The 22493-nt window shown below is 43.1% G+C and overlaps 1 protein-coding gene across 1 annotated transcript; it reads left to right on the plus strand.

The window, feature by feature from the left end:
* Positions 1–3869: 3869 nt before the first annotated feature.
* Positions 3870–19383, plus strand: CD48 (CD48 molecule). Its single transcript, XM_047784146.1, has 4 exons — positions 3870–4054; positions 12037–12339; positions 15650–15913; positions 17952–19383. The coding sequence occupies exons 1-4, from the start codon at positions 3973–3975 to the stop codon at positions 18029–18031; spliced, it is 729 nt and encodes a 242-aa protein (XP_047640102.1). The 5' UTR covers positions 3870–3972; the 3' UTR covers positions 18032–19383.
* Positions 19384–22493: the final 3110 nt, after the last annotated feature.

Here is a 22493-nt window from a genome sequence, read left to right on the forward strand (position 1 = left end):
TTTGCTTTTTAGGGCTGCACCCACAGCATATGGAGGTTCCTAGGCTAGGAGTCGAATTGGAGCTGTAGCCGCTGGCTGACACCACAGCCACAGCAACGCCAGCTCTGAGCTGTGTCTGCGACCTACACCACAGCTCACTGCAATGCCGAATCCTTGGCCCACTGAGCGAAGCCAGGGATCAAATCTACCACCTCATGGTTCCTAGTCAGATTTATTTCTGCTGCGCCACAACAGGAACTCCTATATTTAATTTTGTGTGTGTGTGTGCCTTTTTGCCATTTCTTGGGCCGCTTCCTGCGGCATATGGAGGTTCCCAGGCTGGGGGTCCATTTGGAGCTAGTGGTAGATAATGGCTAGGGCTAGTGTTGGCCCACTGGTGGGCACAGCCAAGTCCCGGGACTTCCAGCTATAAGGTTCTGGGGTTCCTAGAGCTAGTGTTGGTGCACTTGGGTGTGAGGCCTGGTCCTGGAATGGCTGTGGGCTCAGAGGGTCTTAAGGCAGAAGCCCTGCTGGGCTTGGAGCTGTGTCCCTGCTCAGCTAACTGCTTATCATGAGGTATCCCAGTGCTGGTGCCAGAAAGACTGGTGGGCTGTGCCAGGTCCCAGCACTAATAAGCTAAAGAGAGGATTACAAAATGGCACTTGCCAGCACCAGCGATAGAACAAGTTCCTCAAAGTTGCTGCCTCCTGTGTCTCTGTCCCCAGGGTGAGCTGAGTTGCCTCCTGCCTCTCCAGGAGGCTCCCCAAGATCAGAAAGTGGGTCTGACCCAGGATCCTTTCGAATGACTGCCTCTGCCCTGGTTGCCAGAGCATATGAAACTTTGTGTGCACCTGTCTATTTCCCACAGCCCTCTTACTCTCCTGAAATGTTCTGTGGGTTCATCTTGGTGCAGGACCACACAGCTGGGGAACCCTGTGTGGGGCTCAGACCCCTCACTCCTTGGGGAGAACCTCTGCAATGATAATAATCCTTCCATTCGTGGGTCCGTCACCTAGGGGATTATGGGTCGTACCACATCTTTGTCCTCTTACCCATCTCATTGTGGCTTCTCCTTTATATCCTTAGTTGTAGAAGATCTTTTATACTTGTCTTCTGATTCTTCTCATCAAAAGTTGCTCTGTAAATAGTTGTAATTATGGTGTGCCCATGTGAAGCAGTGAACTCAGATCTTCCGCCTTGGCCCTGCCCTAGATGAGTACTTTTTTAAAGAGACCAAGAAGAACTCCAGTTCTTCTTTTGGCGTTTTATCTTGTTCCTTTATTTGGAAGATATTTCTCTGTCACCTAATTTTACCTAATTTGCTATTTTTATTTCTATGTATCTGGATCCTCTTGCCAAAGAGTTCATCTTGCCTTCTGCCATGGAAGGACACAGTGTGAAGATGCCCATCTATGAACCAGTAAATAGACTCCCACTAGACACTGCGTCTGTTCATGCCCTGATCTTGGATTTCCCAGCCTTCTGAACTGTGGGAAATAAATATGTGTTGTTTAAGCCATACAGCCTAGAATATTTTTGATATAGCAGCTGGCTCAGACTAAGCCACAAGGGATTCCTCCCCTGACCCCCTTTTCACTATGCATATTCTTTCCAATAGAGATCCTTCTTAGACCTGATATGATGTCAACCAGTTTCTATGCTAATTATTCACACTTGGTACGTTGCTCAGGTCATTCTCTTGAGATACAGATCCATATATTCAACTCTCTTAAATGTTTTAATCCTAACCTATCCAAAACTAAACTTAGCATCTCTCATGTCCCAACTTGTCCCTTCACCTGTCTTGGGTTTGACTACCCAAGCCAGGAACCAGACTCTTCCTTCTCCCTCTCCCTCAACCTGCACAGAAGACCAGGTATGGGAATTCCCATTCTGGTGCAATGGGATATATGGTGTCTCTGCAGTGTCAGGGACATGGTTCGATCCCTGGTCTGGCAAAATGGGCTAAGGATCCTGCATTCCTGCAGCTGTGCCATAGGCCACAACTCTGGCTCAGATGCCATCCCTGACTAAGGAACTCCATATGCCAGGTGGGAACCAAAAAAAGAAAGGAAAAAAACCCCCAGAAAAACCAGGTAAGACGTTTTGCAGAATCTGACTTCTTCCCTTTATCCCACCCATCCCACTTTAGCTAAGGCCTTCATTGTTGCTTAGATGGATTCTTCCAAGTGGCCTTCCAATATCTCCTTGCTTATAGCCTCATTCTCCTCTTCATTAGTTTTCTTTCTAATCTGTGAATTGAAGAATAGCACTTGTCTGCTCCCAATCACTTATTTTTTTATTTTTTAAATTCAATGAATTTTATTGTATTTATAGTTTTACAACCATCATCATAACCTAATTTTTTAGAATATTTCCATTCAAACCCCCCTCAGAACCCTTGATTTTTGTCTCCTTGAAAGGCTTCAGAATAAAATCTAAGCTCCTAATCCATGGACAGGGAAACCTTGGCATTATGGACCTGGTTTTCTTTTTTTTCCTTTTCTTTCAGCCACAATAAAATATCCTCAATTTCCTGAACTAGTCAAATTCTCTGGTTTCTCAGCTATTACCTACGTTCATTCTATAACGTACTTCCCGTTCTTCAAAAAAGCCACACCTATTCACTTACTCCTAGCAACTGCCTCTGCTCACACACAGTTTATATTGCATAGTCTTTCTAAGCAACTCCAAGTTCCCCATTTTACAACCATATTTTAATGCTTTTTTTTTTCTGTCTAATTCCTCCAAGAGATTGTGAGTTGCTTAAGAGCAGGCAAGAGTGTAGATTTTATTTCTGCATTTTTTTGGGCGGTGGGGTGGGTCTTTTTAGGGTTGTACCCACAGCATATGGAAGTTCCCAGGCTAGGGGTCTGATCTGATCGGAGCTGCAGCTGCTGGTCTACATCACAGCCACAGCAAAGCAATGCCGCATCTGTGACCTACACCACAGCTCACAGCAACACCAGATACTTAACCCACTGAGCAAGGCCAGGAATCAAACCACATCCTCATCCATACTAGACAGGTTTGTTACCACTGAGTCATGAGGGGAACTCTTATTTCTACATCCTTAAATACAGGTCAAGAAATATCCAATAGATATAGAGAGGAATGAAAAGACTGCTTCCCTTTGCTGACCTTTTGGGGTGGGTAAGTACTTTTAAGACAGGAATTCACAGGTTGAGAGGAAGAGTGTTTTTATTGGTCATCTTCCAGTTGAGAATCAGAAATGTCTCCAATTTGAAAATAGTTACAAATATGTTGTATCAGGGACTGTAGCTTATCTTAATGGTTTTCCAAAGTGCCCTCAGTGGGTAAATAATCCATTTAGATTCAAGAGGGATAGGCCTGAAATTTCTTAGAGCACAGGGGATGGAATTCATTCATTTGCATCTAATAATCCTGCTTTCCTACAAATGTGCAGTGGATAGGCCAATGTAAACATTCCAACAGTGAATTTATAATAAGGGAGGAGGAGCCTGGGGTGGGAGACCAGCACTTAAACTGTGTAGATCTGATTTCCCAGACTTTGGGCTCTCAACCTACTCATGATCTACTCCTCACATGATTTAGAGTTGGCCCAGGCCAGAAATTCCCTTGGGTGGGTAATTGCATATTTGGGCTTCTAGATTAATCAGGGTAATTCCTGACTGGAAAACAAAAACAGATATTCTATATCAGGAGTCTTTAATTTTTTCTGAGCACTGACACTTCTGAGAATCCAGTAGAAGCTATGAATCTTCAAACAACAGAAACAGCATAGCATTTTGTTCATTTCCGTGGTGCTCTCATTAAAAAAAAAAAATGCAAACTGTTGGGGCTTCCTGTTTCAGTCCCCAGAACCTACCCATGAGTCACTGGGTGGAGAGAAGAGATCAGTGGTTTTTTTTTTTTTACCTCTAACCTAAAGCTATGAATAAGAAGCTGTCAGTTTCTTTCTAGCTTGGTTCTGGCCTGTCTCTAGAGTTCTAGGGAGTCCTGGAAAGTAGCATGTTCTCGAGAAGTTTGGAATGCTATCTGGCTTTGGGACTTCTACTGCTGCCTCCTTTGTTCCTGGCAATCTGCATCCAAGGTATTTTCCACAAATTGTCTGCCTGTGATTGTGCATGGGACGACCAGTCTGATGGTAGAGGAAATACGGGGTGTGGCTCCTCCCTGGAAGGGGAGTAGAGGGTCTCCAGGCAACAGGTATTTTCATCCTGGTAGCAGGGCTGTGATAAGTTGGGGTCTTCTTTAACCTTGGAGGATCAGGCTCCATACCTTTTTGCAAGGCGGGGACATGAAAAAATTAGGACCCTGGTGAGATAGGGAAGTAGGCCACTCTTATTTAGTCCAGTGGTTTGTTGTCTGTGAAGTTTTCTTGCATTTTGAATAACAGGAAGCTACACTGAGAGCGGCCACATTTTATGCTCCGGTCTACGTGATCCTTGAGGCATTCTGTGAGACCTCTGTCTATACAAGGGGTTGTCATGAGCAAAAGGAAATGAAGCTGTCGTTGTCCCAGGAAGAGATCAAAACTGTGGGAAATGAAACCTGGAAAGGATTGCTCTGTCTAGGGTCTCTGAGTGAGAGTCTGAGCGAGAGTCTGAGCGGAGGCCTCAGTATCAGAGGAACACCCAAACATCTGCTTAAGTGCTAAGGTTCATTTTTCTACTGTGGGCTTGTTCTGATCCCCCTCATATGCTAACTCTCTTTCCCGTTACAGCAACCAAGCCCTCTGGTACCTATCTTCCCAGTTCAGCTGAGAACTGAGTTAAGCTATTGCCTTTCTACTATTTCTCCCTAATAAATACTTAGGTCTTTTTCATTCCAAGGGCTTTAATGCTCACCACTATGAGAAAAAAAAAATCAGTAAAAATGACTGCTAACATGGGGAACAAATATAACATCATAGAATTATGATAATACATAACTTTTAGGGAGATGAGATAGTGATGCTTAAAGGAAATGCTGTCGTCTACTCATCCAAGACCTCTGGGGGTGGCAATATATTGGATCTGGTTTATGACTGGTTTTGGAGAGGAAGAAATTTTCCTCTACTCTTCTGGGTTCTTCTGGCTGGTCTAAGAATTAAATTGACTTGAAACAGATTAATAGGAGAAAATCAGAATTTAACATTTTATACATGGGAGAAACCCAGAAAAACTAAGTAACTTGCCAAAATGGCAGAAGCTCTCACCTTAAATATCACCCTTAGCTGAAGAAAAAAAAGAGGATGTTGAGGCCGACCATTCTGGGAGGTTACCAGGAAACGCACAGTAAACAAGGGTAAGGTTGTTATGCAGATTTAATTTAGTGCCTTCTCAGTTGATTAAGAGTTTCTAGAGATTTGGTCATCCTCTTTTTCTGGCACTGAGAGGGAAAGACCCTTACAAATGAAGATTTCCCTTACAAATGTACATGTTTCTTATAAAGGGGCAATTCCTACTTGATCTTCAAAGTGTTTATCAAGTCTGCTGTTTCCTTAGAAAATAACCAGCTTACAATAATTAATATGCTGAAGAGACATATTTAGGGTGGCAAATTCTGCTCCCTCACCCTTGGTAAGTCCAAAGACATGATTTCTTCAGGGCACTCGTGGCTGTGTGGGCTCCATGGGACTGACTCAATTTATAGGACACTGATATGACCTGGGAGTAGGGTCTTATGTGTGTTATTCATCGGACTGTTGCACAAGATAGAGACACTGAGAGAACTAGACTATTTCAGGACTTTCTCTAGACATGAGGTTAATGTGTCTAAATATATTTGTGCCTAGATTATGCCTACTGATGGTCATTTCATACTCAATTTATGACTCTCCCTGCCTGGTAACCACATTTCATCTAAATTAAACTTTGCTGTTTGCCTTAAAGGAGGGTCTCTCTCTTCATCTCTAGGTCTATATACATGCCTTTCTTCCTACCTAAAATTTCCTACACTTTCATCTTTCCAGCCCTTCCCTTAGCTTTCCATTTTCATGTGACCTCCTCCTGGAAAACTCAGACTCCAGGTTATGGTTGGTGAATTGCTTGATTGTCTGTTTCCTTGAGCTCCATGAGAACAGAGACCTTGTCCAGTGCTGAACCTAGCACATTGCCTAGCACTTGGCCTAGGCTCAATAAATAATTGTTAATCCCATTGTGGTCTGTGCACATGGGCTGGAAAAAGAATTTTCCAGCATGGCAAGATGAAGAGAAGGAAGAGTTTGTTGGATAAGAGATTCTGCTAACACAGTGGGACCACTTTATGATAATCAGGCATGTGATTTTGTCTGTTTTTATAGGCCAGGGAGACAGGAGAGGTCTTATGATACATCTGCTGACAAGCTGATTGGTTGGAGAAAAAGAGGTCTTATGATATATTTGCTGATTGGTCAGAGGCATATATTGCCCCATAGGGGCAGGGTATAGGCCACATACCTTTCCCAGTAGGGGCAGGAAGGAGTAGGCCAGGTTGTTTAAGGTGGGGGAGGGGGCATTACAATGAGACAGTGGGGTGATGATAAGGGTCTGATAATTCTTGTCTTGACCAGAGGCTTGAGTTCTATCACAAATCCTATGAATGAATTATATCAAAGAACTTCCTTTCATGCTGTCTGTCCAGATCTTCCTGCAAGTATAGTAATTCTCTTCTCCCCAATAAGGGATGCTTTTGTGGAGAAATTTGAGGAGTATTTTTAAATTTCCTCCTTCATCCTTCTTCAGACCTGAGTTTCTCAGCTCTGTGATCTCATGACACCCTCACCACTACTAGGCACTTTCCTTGCCCCACCGTCCACCCCCAAGCACTTAGCAGATTATGGTGGAAACAGCATTAACTGATACAGAAGACCTACCTTCTGAGTTCTATGTCATGGGATTTTCTATGAATCATAAAAGCTTCTGGGCCTCAAATTTCTCAGCTTTATTATAGATATAATAACATCATCTCTGTTTCTTCACGGGGTTATTATTAAGATTAAGTGAAATAAAGAATGTGGAATTGCTCTGTGATTGTGACACACACAATCTGAGACAGATAAGAGCCTGAAAGAACATAAGGAAATTCCAAAGCCCGATGCTGTCTCCTGAGCTGTGGGCCTGAACCTTGAATGGCTCCAGACTCTCCAAACACATTTTCCAAATCAGCCTCCTCATCTTTGTTCCAGCTGTCTACTGCTGTATAACAAGCCACTGAGGCTTCCTCACCTTCCATTTAGCCTGTTGCAATCTGGCCTCATTAAACTTATTAGACTTTCCAACTTTAGGAAGTGGCACTCTGTCCATCTTGTCACCCACAACACAAATCTGGAGTCTTGAGATCTGCTTCAAACTACTTCCTTGAAAAGTTTGTTAAATAGTTGTTCTCATCAGAGAGCTCTACATGATTCCATATAAATATCTTTAAAACTCACTTCTTTTGATCCTTAAAAGTTTTACTGCAAACCATGTGACTTGTTTTTGGAGTAGTCAGAATTTCTCCTTTAGAATCTCTGATGCCTTCCTAGGTAGACTCTTGTATGAACTTACAACTTCTTTGATAGAATTTTTTCCCTTCTCATTTAAGTTTTGTTTCTCTATAGACAAGAAACATGGGCAAGCACAGGAAAGATCTGCTTCATTTTCTGTTTAAACTATGGGTAAACGTAGTTATCCTAAGCATCCAGACACATAACCAACTACTTCTTCTTGAGAGACTTAAATCAAAATAGTGGTTTTTCCCCCTACCTTCTAAAATTTGGAATTGTTAAAAAGGCAAATCAAGGTTTTTGGGTTTTTTTTCCAACTTAAATTGAAAAAAATACATACATATATTATACATAAGAAAAATATCAATGAATCTATCTGAATTTATTAAATAATCCTCTGTAAAAGGCTAAACCACTACCTTGATACCTCAAATTGTATTACAGTATTTGTGCACTAATTTTTGCTAACTATATTAGTAAAATTAATCCATCTTTTTTCTTCAGCTTGTGAATGGATTATAGAAACCTTTTAGAATGATAGAATATTTTTGTTCCCTTTTTTAGAGGTCAACCAAGCATTCTTTCTACTGCTTCTATCTTTAGGTGGTTTGTTTGTTTGTTTGTTTTTTACACTTTGTAGGGCCACACCTGCAATATATGGAAGTTGCCATGCTAGGGGTTGAATCAGAACTACAGCTGCTGGCGTACACTGCAGCCACAGCAACACAGGATCTGAGCCATGGCTGTGACCTACACCACAGCTCACAGATCTTTTAACCCACTGAGTGAGGCCAGGGATCAAACCCACGTCCTCATGGAAACTAGCTGGGTTCATTACTTCTGAGCCAGGACAGGAACTCCTATCTTTAGTTTTATGTTGCTTTTCAAGGGCACTGTTTCATTAGGTATTTCTTAACAAAATTTACTCTTCCTTTGCTATACTCAAGCATGAGTCTCAGTCCATCCAAGGCTGCTGGGTTTATATTTCAAGTTTTCCATTAGCTGTGTTTTACTGATTTGTATGTAACTGAAACCATAAATGCTATACTCAATACTCTTTTATGCTGTTTCTTTTAAGAGTTTGTGGGCAGCTTCTCCACTACTCCTCTGCCGTCTCCGTCATAATAGTCATCTTTTATTCATTTATTTAGGACTCAGCCCTGAGACAGGGCTGCTGCACTGGCCAAGTTTGACACATTACGATACTTAAGAAACACAGTTCATTGGTCATAAGTAATTAAATAGTAACTCAAATTTCTGCTTGAAGTCTCTCAAAAGATGCTCAAGAGAATCCAATTCGTACGTTACAGCAACACTTCCTACAATATCCTTTCCCAATCTCTTTAATCTTTTCAACCCATCCCACCCATTTCCCAGAGATTCTCACTCTTTTGAGCCTTAATGCCATAGCACCCCTATTTCCTAAACCAACCTGAGTGGCTCCTGATTATCTGTCCCTTTCCTCCCTGCCTTTTCAGCCAAAACTAATCTTCAAAAGTAAGCAAGAGGAAGCTAGAGTGAGCCTGTATACTCTGTATTCTTTATTCTCATCTGTATTCTTCATCCTCAATGGACTCACCCTCATTCCTCCTTCCATAAAGAGGTTACAGGGAAGCCAATGGTGTAAGTCCTAGTCTAAGACTCAAGGTCCAAGGACCAGAGCACTGATATCCAAGGATAGGAGAAGATGGGTGTCCCAGGTCAAGGCAGAAAGTAAATATTCCCGCCTTCTGCCTTTTTGTTCTCTTTTGGCCCTCAACAGATTGGATGAAGTTCACCCACATTGGTGAGGGTGATCTTTACCCAGTCTACTGACTCAAACTCCAGAAATACTTTTACAGACACACCCAGAAATAATGCTTTATCAGCTCTCTGGGCATCTTTTAACTCAGTAAAGTTGACACATGAACTTCACCATCACAAACTCTGTAAGGAAAATGCCAAAATAAAGGCAGAGGTAAAATATGCAAGTTTGCATAGTTAGTAAGCGGCAGGCCAGGATCTGAACAGCCTAATTCCAAACTGTTCCAGATGGTTACATTCTTAACCATCACACTGCAATGGAAAAGGAGTTAGACTCATAACACTCATTTTTTGTTGTTGTTGTTTATCCTAGGAAGCTTACATTCTGGAGATAAGGGCAAGTAATCATTCGACAGACCACATCACTATGCTGTGAGTGCTAAGATATAGGCGTGTCCAGGAAGTTGCAGGTTTCCTTCCTCTCTCCTTCACCACCGATGTGTAACGATTCCAAAGAAACATGTTGGTGGTTGGCTGTGACTTCTTACTGAGAAATAAAGTGGTTAATTGTGGGTTGTGCTATCTGCCTAAGCATGTCTGAGACTCGTCGGAAAGTCTGCCCAGAATGACCTAGGCCAGCAGTTCTCAACCTAGGTCAAGGTTGCCTTCCAGGGGGTATTTGTCTTTGTCTGGAGACATTTTTGATGGTCACAACTGGAAGATGCTACTGGTGTCTAGTAGGCAGAGGCCAGGGAGGCTGCTAAACATCCTGCAATGCACAATGACAGTCTTCCACAACAAGGAATTCCCTGGACCCCCAAAAGTCAATAGCGCCAAGGTTGAAAAACACTGACCTAGCTGTCTTTTTTTTTTGTTTTCTTTTTAGGGCTGCACCTGCAGCATATGAAAGTTCCCAGGCTAGGAGTTGAATTGGAGCTGCAGCTGCCAGCCTACACTGCAGCCACAGCAATGCTGGATCTGAGTAACATCTGCGACCTGCAGCACAGCTCACGGCCACCCCAGATCCTTATCCCAATGAGCAAGGCCCGGGTTCGAAGCTGCAGCCTCACGGAGACTTAATCCGCTGAGCCACAATGGAAACTCCTAGGCTGTCTGTTATCACCACTTCTATGAATTCACATGGAAAGAAGTAACAGAAATAGAACAAGTCTAGAATATACATCTAATAATTTTAAAATCCTGGAGAAGCTATCCTGCTAGGTTTTATGTTCCTAGAGGCCAGAGATTCTTTCTGCATTGCTGGTGTCAGAACATAGCACAGGGCCTGGCACGCAGTCATTGAATACTGTCGCTCAGACTGAATTGATTACGTCACAGAAATTATAAAGTATAGAAAGACTTCCACACAAGAATGTCATGACCAATAGAAGTCGTAGTAGATAGATCAAAAATGACTGTGTGCAAAGCAATTTATGTTTTGAAATTGGCAAACGTTTATAAAAACAGAGGTTAGTTTGAGACCTCTGAGAAAATGATGCATAAAAGTAAAGCTAAAGAGAAATAAGAGATGCTAAGGCAGAGCAAGAGCCAGATGATGACAAAGGCGCACAGTTTCCACAGAGCTTTCTACACATTTCTTGCAGGACATTTGGGTGGTGAGTTATTTTTTCCACATTAGCAAAGGCTTCAAGGTGAATTGCAATTTTATATATTTTTAATGTTTTTTAGCCATTCATAGGAGAGAAAACTGTGCATTGCAAAATCAAATTTCGGATGTGAAAATAAATTGCTTCTGTTTAAATTCATATATATATCTACATATAAAGTATAGAATGGACAAATCAGAAGCACTGTGGAAATTAATATCTAGGTATGTCTGTGTATGCACAAGACATATGTTAAATGCTCAATAAATGGTCGTTGAATGAATAGATGGATGAAGGATTAATGAATAGGAAACTTGAAAGCCTTGGGGATGCAGGCATTTTTATCTTCATTGAAAAGAATGCTTTTGGAAATGATAGACACGTGGAAAGTAAATAGCTAGGTATAGATACAATGTTGAACAATATGAGGTTTTGTGTGACAGTGTATGAGAACGACACAGGTCACATTTCCTCTTTCCTCTGCCATTAGCTTCTTTCTCCTGCTCTTTCCAAGCCAATACATTTATACTTAGTTCCTTTCCTCCACAAAGAGAGTCAACAGACCTCCTTCATTTTGCATCTTCTAGCTGTTATCTTTTCTTTCTCCTTTCCTTCACCAAACCAGGTTTTTTAAAACTGAGGCTTACACAATTTGGGGTGCCCTCCTGCAAAAAAGAACAGAACTATAAATACAGATAGGAACAAAGTGAATTTAGTTAGAATGAGATATCCCAATATAGCACGAGTTTTTGAAAAGCTGACAGATACAGCAAAAATCATGAAAGCCAGAAACATAGCTGAATATTTTTTTATTTAAAAAAATGCTTTCATGCTTCCATGATACTTTGCCACTGAATAACTCTGGTTCACTTCAAACCTTGTTTCTCCTTTGCCTCTTAGCACCTGCTGAAGTACTAAACTGAACCACAGGGAGCACAAGCACAGAGACGAAATGTGACTGGTCCTTAATTTACTTGAAAACGTACTAGTGTGAGAGTAAGGGAGAGACAGGGTCAGCCGCAGGATCCTTTTCCTTTATCATCTGGGACAGAACTAGATGGATGTTAACAATCCTGTCCCCAGGCCCACTTCTCAAGCTCTAACTTTGATTGAATTCCTGATCAAGGGGTCACAACCTCTGATGAAGACCATACTCGCTGCTCCCAAACAAAGATCTTTTCCTTCTTCCTTGTTCCATCAGCCCAGGCCAAAGCCTGGGCTACTGGGTGGCTCTTCTCTATGATGGGTCTCACTCACTCTGATTCTCATTTGCAGATGGTTCAGAGTGTTCAGAATTCGCACTCTCCGACAGCAATGTGAGTCTACAAATCGCCAATCTACCTGAAGGCTACAGATCACTCGCCTGGTTTTACACTGTGGACCAGAAGATTGTAGAATGGGAGTTTGGTGACTGTAAGTACTTTGATACTAAATTTAAGGACAGGGCCAGACTTGATCTTCAAAGTGGCGCATTGCACATCCAGAAGGTCAGAAAAGAAGATGAGAGCACATACATCCTGAAGGTGGATGGGGACACCCCTAACGAAAAGAATTGGAAGATTATGCTGACGGTGCTTGGTAAGTTAGGGGAGCCAGGGCAAGTTCCACTCCAGGGCCCCAGATGGACCACTGGGAGGCTTCCTGGGGATGACGGGGACCCTCTCTCTCTCTCTCTCTCTCTCTCTCTCTCTCTCTCTCTCTCTCGGAGAGAAGAAACTTGGGATAGGCTTAATTCATTTCTCCCAAAGCCAGTTCCATTTTAGGAGTGAGTCTGGGCCAGCAGACCCCCCAAATAGGTAACTCTGGGACATTTAAAGCCCTTTCTGACATTAGTGAATCTGAGATTATGAGAGCAAGAAAACTAGGGATGATGTCTTCTCTATTATCTCTCTCTTTTTCTAATAAATAAATTTTATTGGAGTACAGTTGGTTTAGAAAGTTGTGTTAGTTTCAGGTGTACAGCAAAGTAAATCAGTCATACATGTACATACATACATTCCTTTTTGGATTCTTTTCCTATGTAGGTTATGACACAGTATTGAGTAGATTACCCTGTGCTACAACATAGGTGCTATACCTCTCTGTTCTCTTCACACTCTCCTGTGATCAACCCAAATCAGTTCTGAGCTCATTTTAACAACATATCTGGACAAAGACTTCATCCAACATAAGGAAAAAAGACAGAAGAGATAAATGATGGGGCAGGAGCTATTCAAGAGGGTTTTCTCACCTTTCAGAATGGGTGGGACAAAAGCTTCCACTCATAGTGCCAGCCTAACCAGTATGTATGAAGTAAGAACTTAGAACATTATACTTGGAGTCAGACAGAGCTGGGTTCAAAACCCTAGTCAGTCACTTCCTGGCTGTGTGACCTTGGGGAAAGATCTTGATATCTCCGCCCCTATTAGGTAAAGTTCTGTTGATGGCAAGTTACAGAAACCAACTTAATGTATCTTTAGCAAGAAAGGGATAATTTATTTCAAAAAAAACCTCTAAGACTATTTAAAGCAATGCAAAGAGTTTAGAAGAGTCAGGAAGGGCTGAAGTGGGGGAAGAGTGAGAACCAGGGCCAGTCCAGAGTCCCAGCCTCCAGAACCTGTGAACTGTGCCAGGGGATCCCTGCCGTTTTCATCAACCATCTTCCAAAGCCTAGACTTAAGAATCTCTCTGTTTAAATTCTCAAGAGAGAAACTAATTAACGCTTCTTGGTTCAGGGATGTGATTTAAACAGTCAAAGCCCAAAGATTAAGGTTATAAAACAGAAACATGGTTCTTGGGAGGCCTCCCTAGGGTTGCAGTGGGGAATTATTAGAGAAAAAGGGCTGGATAGGCCTCCCAAGAGAGGGGTGCACCTCAGAGCCATGGGTTTGTCACCATATTATGAGCATAATGATATCCTTGTAGGATGTTATGAGAAGTAAACTAGATAATGAATGTGAAAACACCCTTAAGATACTAAAACAGTGCAAATGAAGAATATTGTATATGTTCACCTCCCACCAGTCAGACAGTCTATAGTTTAAGAGACTCTAATCTCCTGATTTACTTCCACCATGTCAAATGGCCTGAAAATTCAAGACATCCTGGAAACAGGAAAGAGTCTGAGGTTCTTACAGTGGTTTAAAAAAAAAATCCTAAATTTATATCATTTACCAATCTGTGGTAACACGTCCACCTCAGTGAACTGCAAGCCACTAACGGTTTCACAGCCAGCATGCCACATTTCTGTATATTTTATTATTATTATTTTTGAGGGCCGCACCTGTGGCATATGGAAGTTCCCAGGCTAGAGGTCCAATCGGAGCTGTAGCCACAGCCACAGCAACGCAGGATCCGAACTGCATTTGCAAACTTCACCACAGTTCACAGCAACACCGGATCTTTAACCTATTAATCGAGGCCAGGGATCAACCTGCATCTTCCTGGATACTAGTTGGGTTTGTTACCACTGAGCCACGATTTTAAAATCCACAAGCTGGCTTGGCTTTAGCACATCTGCCTGGGAGTAAGAGCTTCAGGAATCTTAGCAGAAGAATCATCCTTCAGTCCAGCCTGGGAACTTCTTACAGCTCAAAGGGAGCATCCTGTAGCCAGACTGCACTAGCTGACTTTGTCCACAAAGTGCCCAGTGCTGTGGCTACTCACTGTGGGAAATGTGGAAGGTCTGCAAGACTTGAGGCTAGACCACAGGAAATGAAAAATAGTATGAAAATTGCTCATGTAAAGTATGTAGGAGGAGTCTTGCAATCTGATAGGGTTTCCCAGAAGAGATGGATCTAGAGTGCAGGAAGCCAGAGGGCAGAGCTGCAGATACCCCTTTCCCCCCACCACAGACACACACAACCCAGAGGCCAGCTCTGACTGGGTTAATACTCTGCCTTATTTTAATCATGACATCTGAACTGCACTGAGAAGCCAAAGGCCCTGGAGGATTTCAGATAAAGTAGTTCTATCAAGGAAGGAGCAGATGATGGAATTACTTCTCATCCCATCTGGCTACAGAGTGGCAGCAGTGATGACACCGTGACCTTCAACATGCATATAACATACCTGCAAAAGCTCGTCCTCATGGACAATGGTGTTGTATCTTACTAACACTGAGCTGTGAGGTAGTCATTTTACATATGAAAAGGAAGTTCAAGGGATTAATTATCTTGCTTAATGTCACTTCACCAGAGCCAAGTCCAGGACCCAGGCTGGTCTCATTGTAAAGATAGTGTTTTGTCTTTTCTACCTCATAACTGCTCCATCCATCCATCCATCCACCTAGCCCTTTCATCAGATCCTTACAGAACACTTGCTCTGTGGCAGGCACTAGGATACCAAAGTTAACAGACACAATGCTTTCATCACCGCTGACATGCACTGGGAGTCGCATGAGGTTCTTCTCTGCTGTTCTGCCAGAGTCCGGGAAAAGTCTGTGCCATAGGTAGGGCAGTACTTCTTACTCCAGGACTCTTTCTGAATCTGAGCCCCCAAACTCTTCAAGGACTGATGGGCCCAGGTGCCAACTGTGGGCAATTGCTAGCGAAGGGCCCCTGAGCAACTCAGACAGTTGGAATATCATGTCTGACCCCAGCTGATCTCTTTGATAGAGCTCTGTTGTCCTTTCTGGCCCACAGAGGGGCATAACCCCATTTTATTTCTGAATGCACGGCTCCCCCTTCCGGATCCAGCTTAGCTTCAGCCCAAGAGGTAGCACTTCTAGTCTCAAGCCCGCCAGAGGTCAAAGCTACTCACTGGCTCCCTCTGCAGGACCTTCTTCCTCATGGCAACTCCTGCAGCCCTCCAGGGCTCCCTTTGTACCTCACTGGCTAAACCCTGGCAGTATGAATGCCTCATAAATGCATAAATCCATTGTCTCTTCTTATAACATCTTCATCTTCAGACCCTGTACCCAAACCCATCATAAAAATCCAGAAGATGCAAGTGAACAACAGCTGTTACCTGATCCTATCCTGTGTGATCCAGGACCAGCGTGTGAACTACACTTGGTATGAGGAATCAGGGCCTTTTCCAAAAGAGCTCCAGAGCAGTGTGCTTGAAATCACCCTTGTGCCACAAAACTACTCCAGGTTTTACAGCTGCCAAGTCAGCAATCCTGTGAGCAGCCAAAAAGACACAGTCTACTTCACTTCATTCTGTCAACCAGGTAAGAAATACTGCCAGGGGAGCTGAGGTGGGCACAGGACAACTAATTTTCTCTTGAATGAAGAAAGGTGTGGGGATCTGATCCAGTCTCCTGGCACATTGCTTGGTAAAGAATCCCAAAGGCATCTGTGGGTCATAGGAGACTTGGGTTTTCTTCAAGGCTCTACCACCATTCTCAGGGAGCTCACCTTGCCTTAGTGGAGTTCAGCATCCTCATATGCAAAGAGGGGTTGGCCCAGATGCTCTGCTGTCCCCATCTCCTGCCCTGCTCTAGGACCAATGCACTGTCCTAGAATCTGATGCCAGCATCCTTGCAGGATAAACTGAGATTTCAGGATGAGCAAGGAGAAAAAGAGCAGGTGGGGGAGGAGTCCAGACCCTGTTGGGCAGGAGCAGAGAGGGGTTTCTGGTGGACCGCAAAGGAAAGAAAGCCCAAGTGGGAGAGCATGAGAGCACATGGTGAACAGGAACTGGAGCCTTATCTTCAGGGGGAGACTTTCTGCCCTTCCTCCAGTGTATGATCCTTGATGGAGTTAGAAAAAGGAAAACCCTGGGTTTCATGTTTCAGATTTCTCTGTCTCCTGGGAGGATCCATTCATAAGAGCATCACTCCTGGCTTTCTATCTTAAGCCTGCACAGGTCCCATGGTGGGGTGGCCACGATCATAGGTTTTGGAGTCAGTCATACCTGGGATTAATCCAGGGATTGTCACTTACTAGCTAAGCAAGTTACTTAGCTTCTCCAAGCCAAGTCCTTCTTAAATAACAGACAAAGTGATATAGTTCTTATCTCATATTTGTATAAGGATTAAATGAGACAATACAGAGGACTAGCTGTCATGGTATGTAACAAGTTTTCAATGAATGGCAGCTAAATTGTGTCCAGTCCTTTCCATTATAGAGACACTAGGGATTTGGAGGATCCCTTAATAAATCTGGATCACTATCTCAGGATCCCAGGCCCTAGACACTGTATACCCCTCAATTCACATCCCAAGTCCTGATGTACAAGTCCTTCCAGAGTAACTCATACCTGTGATACCAATATTGACCTGAGATCCCTGTGATGCCCAGTCATCAGGGACCATGGCCACTGGGGACATGGCTCCTTCATGGTCTTCCTGGACCCAGTCCACTCTGCCCACCTATGCTAATTTCTTTACCTCTGCTCCCACACATGAGCTATGGAGACTACATGTGCTTCTGCATCTTACCAACTAAATGGTCATGTCTTCTCTTCTAGTCTTTTCCTGATATGCCCTGCTTTTCTATCACCACGGAACCAATATGACACTTTGGTGCCTGACCATGAGATCACAAGTTGACTGGGCGGTTCCAACACAACCTTGATACCAATGCCATATTCTGAGATCCAGTAAAATGAAGAGACACAATCCCCATCCTTTATAGAATGAAGGGGACTGCTCATCCACAGAGAGGATGAAAGTAATAATAACACATCTATTTTTTGGAAGGACTAGACCCATCTTGTCTCTTTTTAGCCATCCAAGTTATCCTAGAAAAGCATCTTTAATTCCCCTTCCTTAATTTTTCACTCTCCTCTCCTCCCCTCCCCTCCCCTTCTATTCTTTATCTCCTCACTTCTCTTTCTTTTTTTTCCCTTCCCCCTTTTTCCTCCTAGTTCGTACGGATGGCTAGTAGTGTGGAGAAACAGGGAGAGGAAGTGGTCCTTCCTTCTCTAAATTTAGCACATAGCATTGTATGGTCAACTGTCCATACCCAAAGCTCTGCCCTACTTCGTTGCTGTTCAGTGTAGGAGAGTGATTGTTTTCCAAGCTCATAGCCATTCCAAGATAACCTTCAAGCACAAGACTCAGCAAATCCAGTGATATTGAAGGGATTTCTTTACACCTTGGAGTTTGAGCTTAGGAAGAGGATGTCCCAGGCACATTGGGACTGGATTCAGGGAGGAAATATTCCACTGCTATGTAAGCTCCCATTCCAGCATCTGGTACCCCTGCCCCTTCTCAACACATTGATCAAGTTGCCTAAGTGTTTGGTCTTTTCTCCCTCTTTCAGCTCTATCCTCTGGAATAGCTTGGACTGCACCTTGGCTAGTGATCATGGTAACCACCATTCTTAGCCTCCTGTGGACATGATATGAGCTCTTCTAACTCAAGGGTGGAATTCAAGAATGCAGGATCTTGTCCTCATCTACAAGGATGTTCAGGCTGATATTTTAAAAACCACAGTAATTTGTTTTTATCGCCTAGTTGTTTTCCAACATATGTATATATATATATATATATATATATATATATATATATATGCACATGCATTCTTCCCACCAAAAAAAAAGTTCAAAATATGTTATGCAATGTTTTCTTATTTAAACACTTGATATGATGGTTAAAGTGGATTTGAATTGCCCCAAATCTGTCAGACAATGCTTGCTCCATTAGTGTGGACAGACTGGAGCATGGAGCTGTAAAGGGAAGGGCTGGAATCCCAGGCTCCCGTGTGCTGGCGTGGCTAAGGAGCTCTTTCAGCTTCCTCAACCTTGCCAAACCAGCTCTCACACTCTTCCCCCAACCAAGTTCTGGTCCTCTTCCCAATGGTTTGCCTTGCTCTGGCCTCTCTGAAGAACATACTTACTAGGTTTTCTGGGAATGTGAGCTCGGGCTTGCTTCCCCTAGAACTGAGAATACACCTTTACCACATAAAGAGAGTCCTTCCCAAGCCTCTCATGGGGAGCTGAGTTTCCCCTTTCGTCTTTTCACCACTGCTGATATGTGGGCAGCTCTTCAAGTTGCGTCATGGGATCCCAAGACCATCAAATCGACTAAATGCTCTCACCAGGGTCTTCCATTATAGGAAAGTAAGAGCCCCCAGGCCCTCCACTGACTTAAAACCTGGAAATTTTGTTGTACGTTTCCCTCCTTTAAGTCTCCTCATGGGTCTGGAGCTGAGAAGGTCACAAAAAGATGTTCTCCTCTTTCAGCAAAATGCACCTACCATAGACCACTTTCTCTTTACACAAAATCAGCCTCCCTTCCCTTCCCCTACTTGCCTCTGTGGCAGAGACAATGCTGTGTGTTCACCAAACCCTTTTGTTTTCCTCATGGATTTAATGGTTAATTTTATGTGTCAACTTGACTAGGCCATAGAGGTGTCCAGTTATCAGTCAAACCCTATTCTGGGTGTGTCTCTGAGGGTGCTTCTGGGTGAGGTTAACATTTGAATCAGTAGACTGACCCTCTCCATTGTGGGTGGTTCTCATCAAATCTGCTGAAGACTTGAACAGAAAGCCTCACCTACCCACAAGTATGGCGGAACCTCTCTCACCTGAGTGTCTTGAAACTGGAATGTTTCATTTCTTCTGCCTTTGGACTTGGGCTGGAACTACATCATCATTCCTCCAGGGTCTCCACCTTGCTGACCTAGATCTTGGGACTTGTAAGCCTCCATAATTGCATGAGCCAATTCCTTTTAATAAATCTCTTTGTGTGTATGTGCCTCCTTTCTATATATAGCATCTTTTCCTTTGGCCTCCTTTTAAAAAAATTATTTATTTATTTATTTATTTATTTATTTTTAGCAGAGTGTGAGGATATGTTGGGGGAAACAGACACACATACACATAGGCACACATGCATGCACACATGTGAATGGAATAAAAGAGCATTTCTGGGGGAAGGAATAAGAGGAAAGAAGTGTCACTTTGTATCACAAATCAACGTATTCCTGGGCTGCTAAGGAACAGGCACACATCTCCAGGCATCATGTTTCTATGGGTTCTAGCTACTTGAAAACTTGGGGCACATCCCACCCTAGACAGCGTAGGTCACCAGAAGCAACTCTTCTCTGCCTCTCCCATACAAAATATATGCCAGATACATAATATGTGGGGCTCAGTGCAAAGTGAAAATTCAGGACTCCTGTTCAAAAGCAGGAGAGAAGTACCATTAAATGTACCAAAATAGAGCTTTTTCCTTTCTTCTGCAGACTCTCCCTACTTGAGATGGTATTTTTTAATTAAATTTTATTGGGATGTCATTGATTTACAACATGTTAGTTTCAGATGTACAGTAAAATGAATGATATATATATATATACACACACACACACACACACTTTTCTCATATATGTTATTACAGAATATTGAGTATGGTCCCCTGTGCTATACGGTGGGTCATTGTTAATTATCTACTTTATATATAGTAGTTTGTATATATTATTACCAAACTTCTAATTTATCCCTTCCCCCCTCATTTTCCCTTTGGTAAGGGATGATATTTTTTAACTTGCTATTTAATGTTGTTCTGAGTAAATGAAAATTAACATTTTAGATTATTATTATGAATTTAACTGTTTATATTGTGCAATGTCAGTTTTGAATGAAATACAAGAACACTAAATTTGTATGTAGAATCATTGAAGTTACTCAGCTCCTATTTCATGGCTCACACGTGAACACACACATTCCACCAGCACTCTGTGGAAGCCAGTGGCTTCCATAACACAACTGCTTTGTACTCATTTTGAGCCTCACTGAACTCCCATACATCATCCACTGGATTCCATTCTCATGGGGTATCATGAATGAGGCTGTAAGGAATAGTGATTAACATGCATAGTGCACACATCTTCTCTGCTGATGTTCATGCTCCATTGTCCCAATGGACTTCACTTAAAACACAAGTTGAAGAGTTCCCTTTGTAGCTCAGTTGGTTAAGAACCTGATGTTTCTATGAGGATGCAGAGCTCCATCCCTGGCCTCTCGCAGTAGGTTAAGGATCCAGTATTGCCACAAGCTGCAGCATAGGTCTCAGGTGTGGCTCACATCTGTTGTTGCCGTGGCTGTGGTGTAGCCCTCAGCTTCAGCTCCCATTCAACCCTTAGCCTGGGAACTTCCATGTGCCACAGGTGGCACAAAAAAAAAGACCAAAAAAAAAAGAATAAAGTTGAAAGATAAAATTATTAAGAATTTCAAGATGGTGGGAGCAGAGTACTGAACCAAGTGGAGCACCCTTCTGAGAATAAGACCCTGTTTGAGTACAGGTCACATGCCCATGAAGCTAGATTTTCCTTGAGGACACCTGACACCCTATGTCAAGACCATCATTTCTCTGAGAGTTCTAGTATGAGGATCAAGCCTGATTTTCATGTGTTCCCAAGACCCTCATGTTTCAAAACTTAGTGGAGTGATGATCAGTGAACTCAAACCATTTGTCTTTCTGCAAAGAAGATAGTCCAGCATCAGCTTAAAGTTCTCGCCATGATTAGCCTCATGTGAACTGAAGTCTCAGGACAAGTTGTTTTTCTGTCATCCTTCAGTACGCTCTAGTGAGCTCTGCAACACTGCCCTCTGCTGGCTCCACTGCAACAAGTTTAAGTTTGATTAAACTTGGGTTAGATCAGTGCTTCTCAATCCTTCACTTTAACTGTAGCAAATCACCTTGGGATCTTAAAATCCCAGCTTTGAATCAGTAGGTCTGACATGGAGACCAAGATTTTCTCTTTCTAACAAGACTCCTGGGGGATGTTAATGCTGCTGTCCATGGACCACTTTCAGAGCAGCAAGGCACAAGAAGATGTCTCCAAATTTCCTTGTTATTCTGAACTTTAGCTTCATGGTTCTAGGCCTCCCCATGGGACTTGGTTCTCTCCTCCACGGCTTGCCCTTCTCTGTTCCTGGATACCACACTCCTTCTCTTCTCAAGTTAATTTTCCAGTCATCCCTCCAGGTTCCCATGTTCCCCAGGTGTATCACTTATGCCATCAGGGACCAGCTTGTCCCAACAGGCAGCACAAGGTGACACATGGAAGGTTAGCAAATCCAGGAACACTTGTGAACTGAGAGAATGTAGCTTTCATATCTGGCTCTGCACAAACAGCTTGGTGTGGGCCCTGGTAATAGAACCAGGCAGGGGCACAAATAAATTAAACCTGGACCCTTGGATCACTGAGTTCACTCATTCCTTGCCTATATTTAGCAAGTCCCTGGCCAAGCTGTGTGCTGAGGCTCCATCCTGGGAGCTGATCAATAAGAGCTAAGGTTGACAGAGGCTGTCTGTGTGTCTGGATCTGTGTAAGCTCTTTTTCTGAACATTCTCCTTTAGGGAACAAGATCGAGTGTTAGGAGAGGAAGTCTCCAAAATTCTTCATTGGGCTTTGGATTTAAATTGTTTCCTTGGCCATGTATATTTATGCAACTCTTGTTGAGAGCAAAGCAGTCTTAGAAAAATTCCATCCTTTACCCTCACTTCCTGTCCAAGAATAACAGGATCAACCTCCTCCAGTGCCCTTGGGTTATGTTATGCCACTTGTCAAAGTGGCAGCCCCTGCACCTGGAGAGGTGTGCTCTTCCCTTCCCACGACGTCATGATACTCTCCCTCACACACACCCTCCACCTCCTCAAAAGATCGCATGGTGGGGGAGGGGACAGATTGAGCCCCAAACCACCTGCACCAGCTGGAAAGTGGTAACCACAGGCCCTTATCCTCTTTCACCAGCTGTACTGCCCATCCCCACCCCCATGCTCCAGCTGGACAAGCTATAGCTCAATCCTGTTGCCCTGTCACCTCACCCTCACCTTCACCCCAAACTCTTCATCTTCC

Source organism: Phacochoerus africanus, chromosome 6 (genome assembly GCF_016906955.1).
Source record: "Phacochoerus africanus isolate WHEZ1 chromosome 6, ROS_Pafr_v1, whole genome shotgun sequence".
NCBI lineage: Eukaryota > Metazoa > Chordata > Mammalia > Artiodactyla > Suidae > Phacochoerus > Phacochoerus africanus.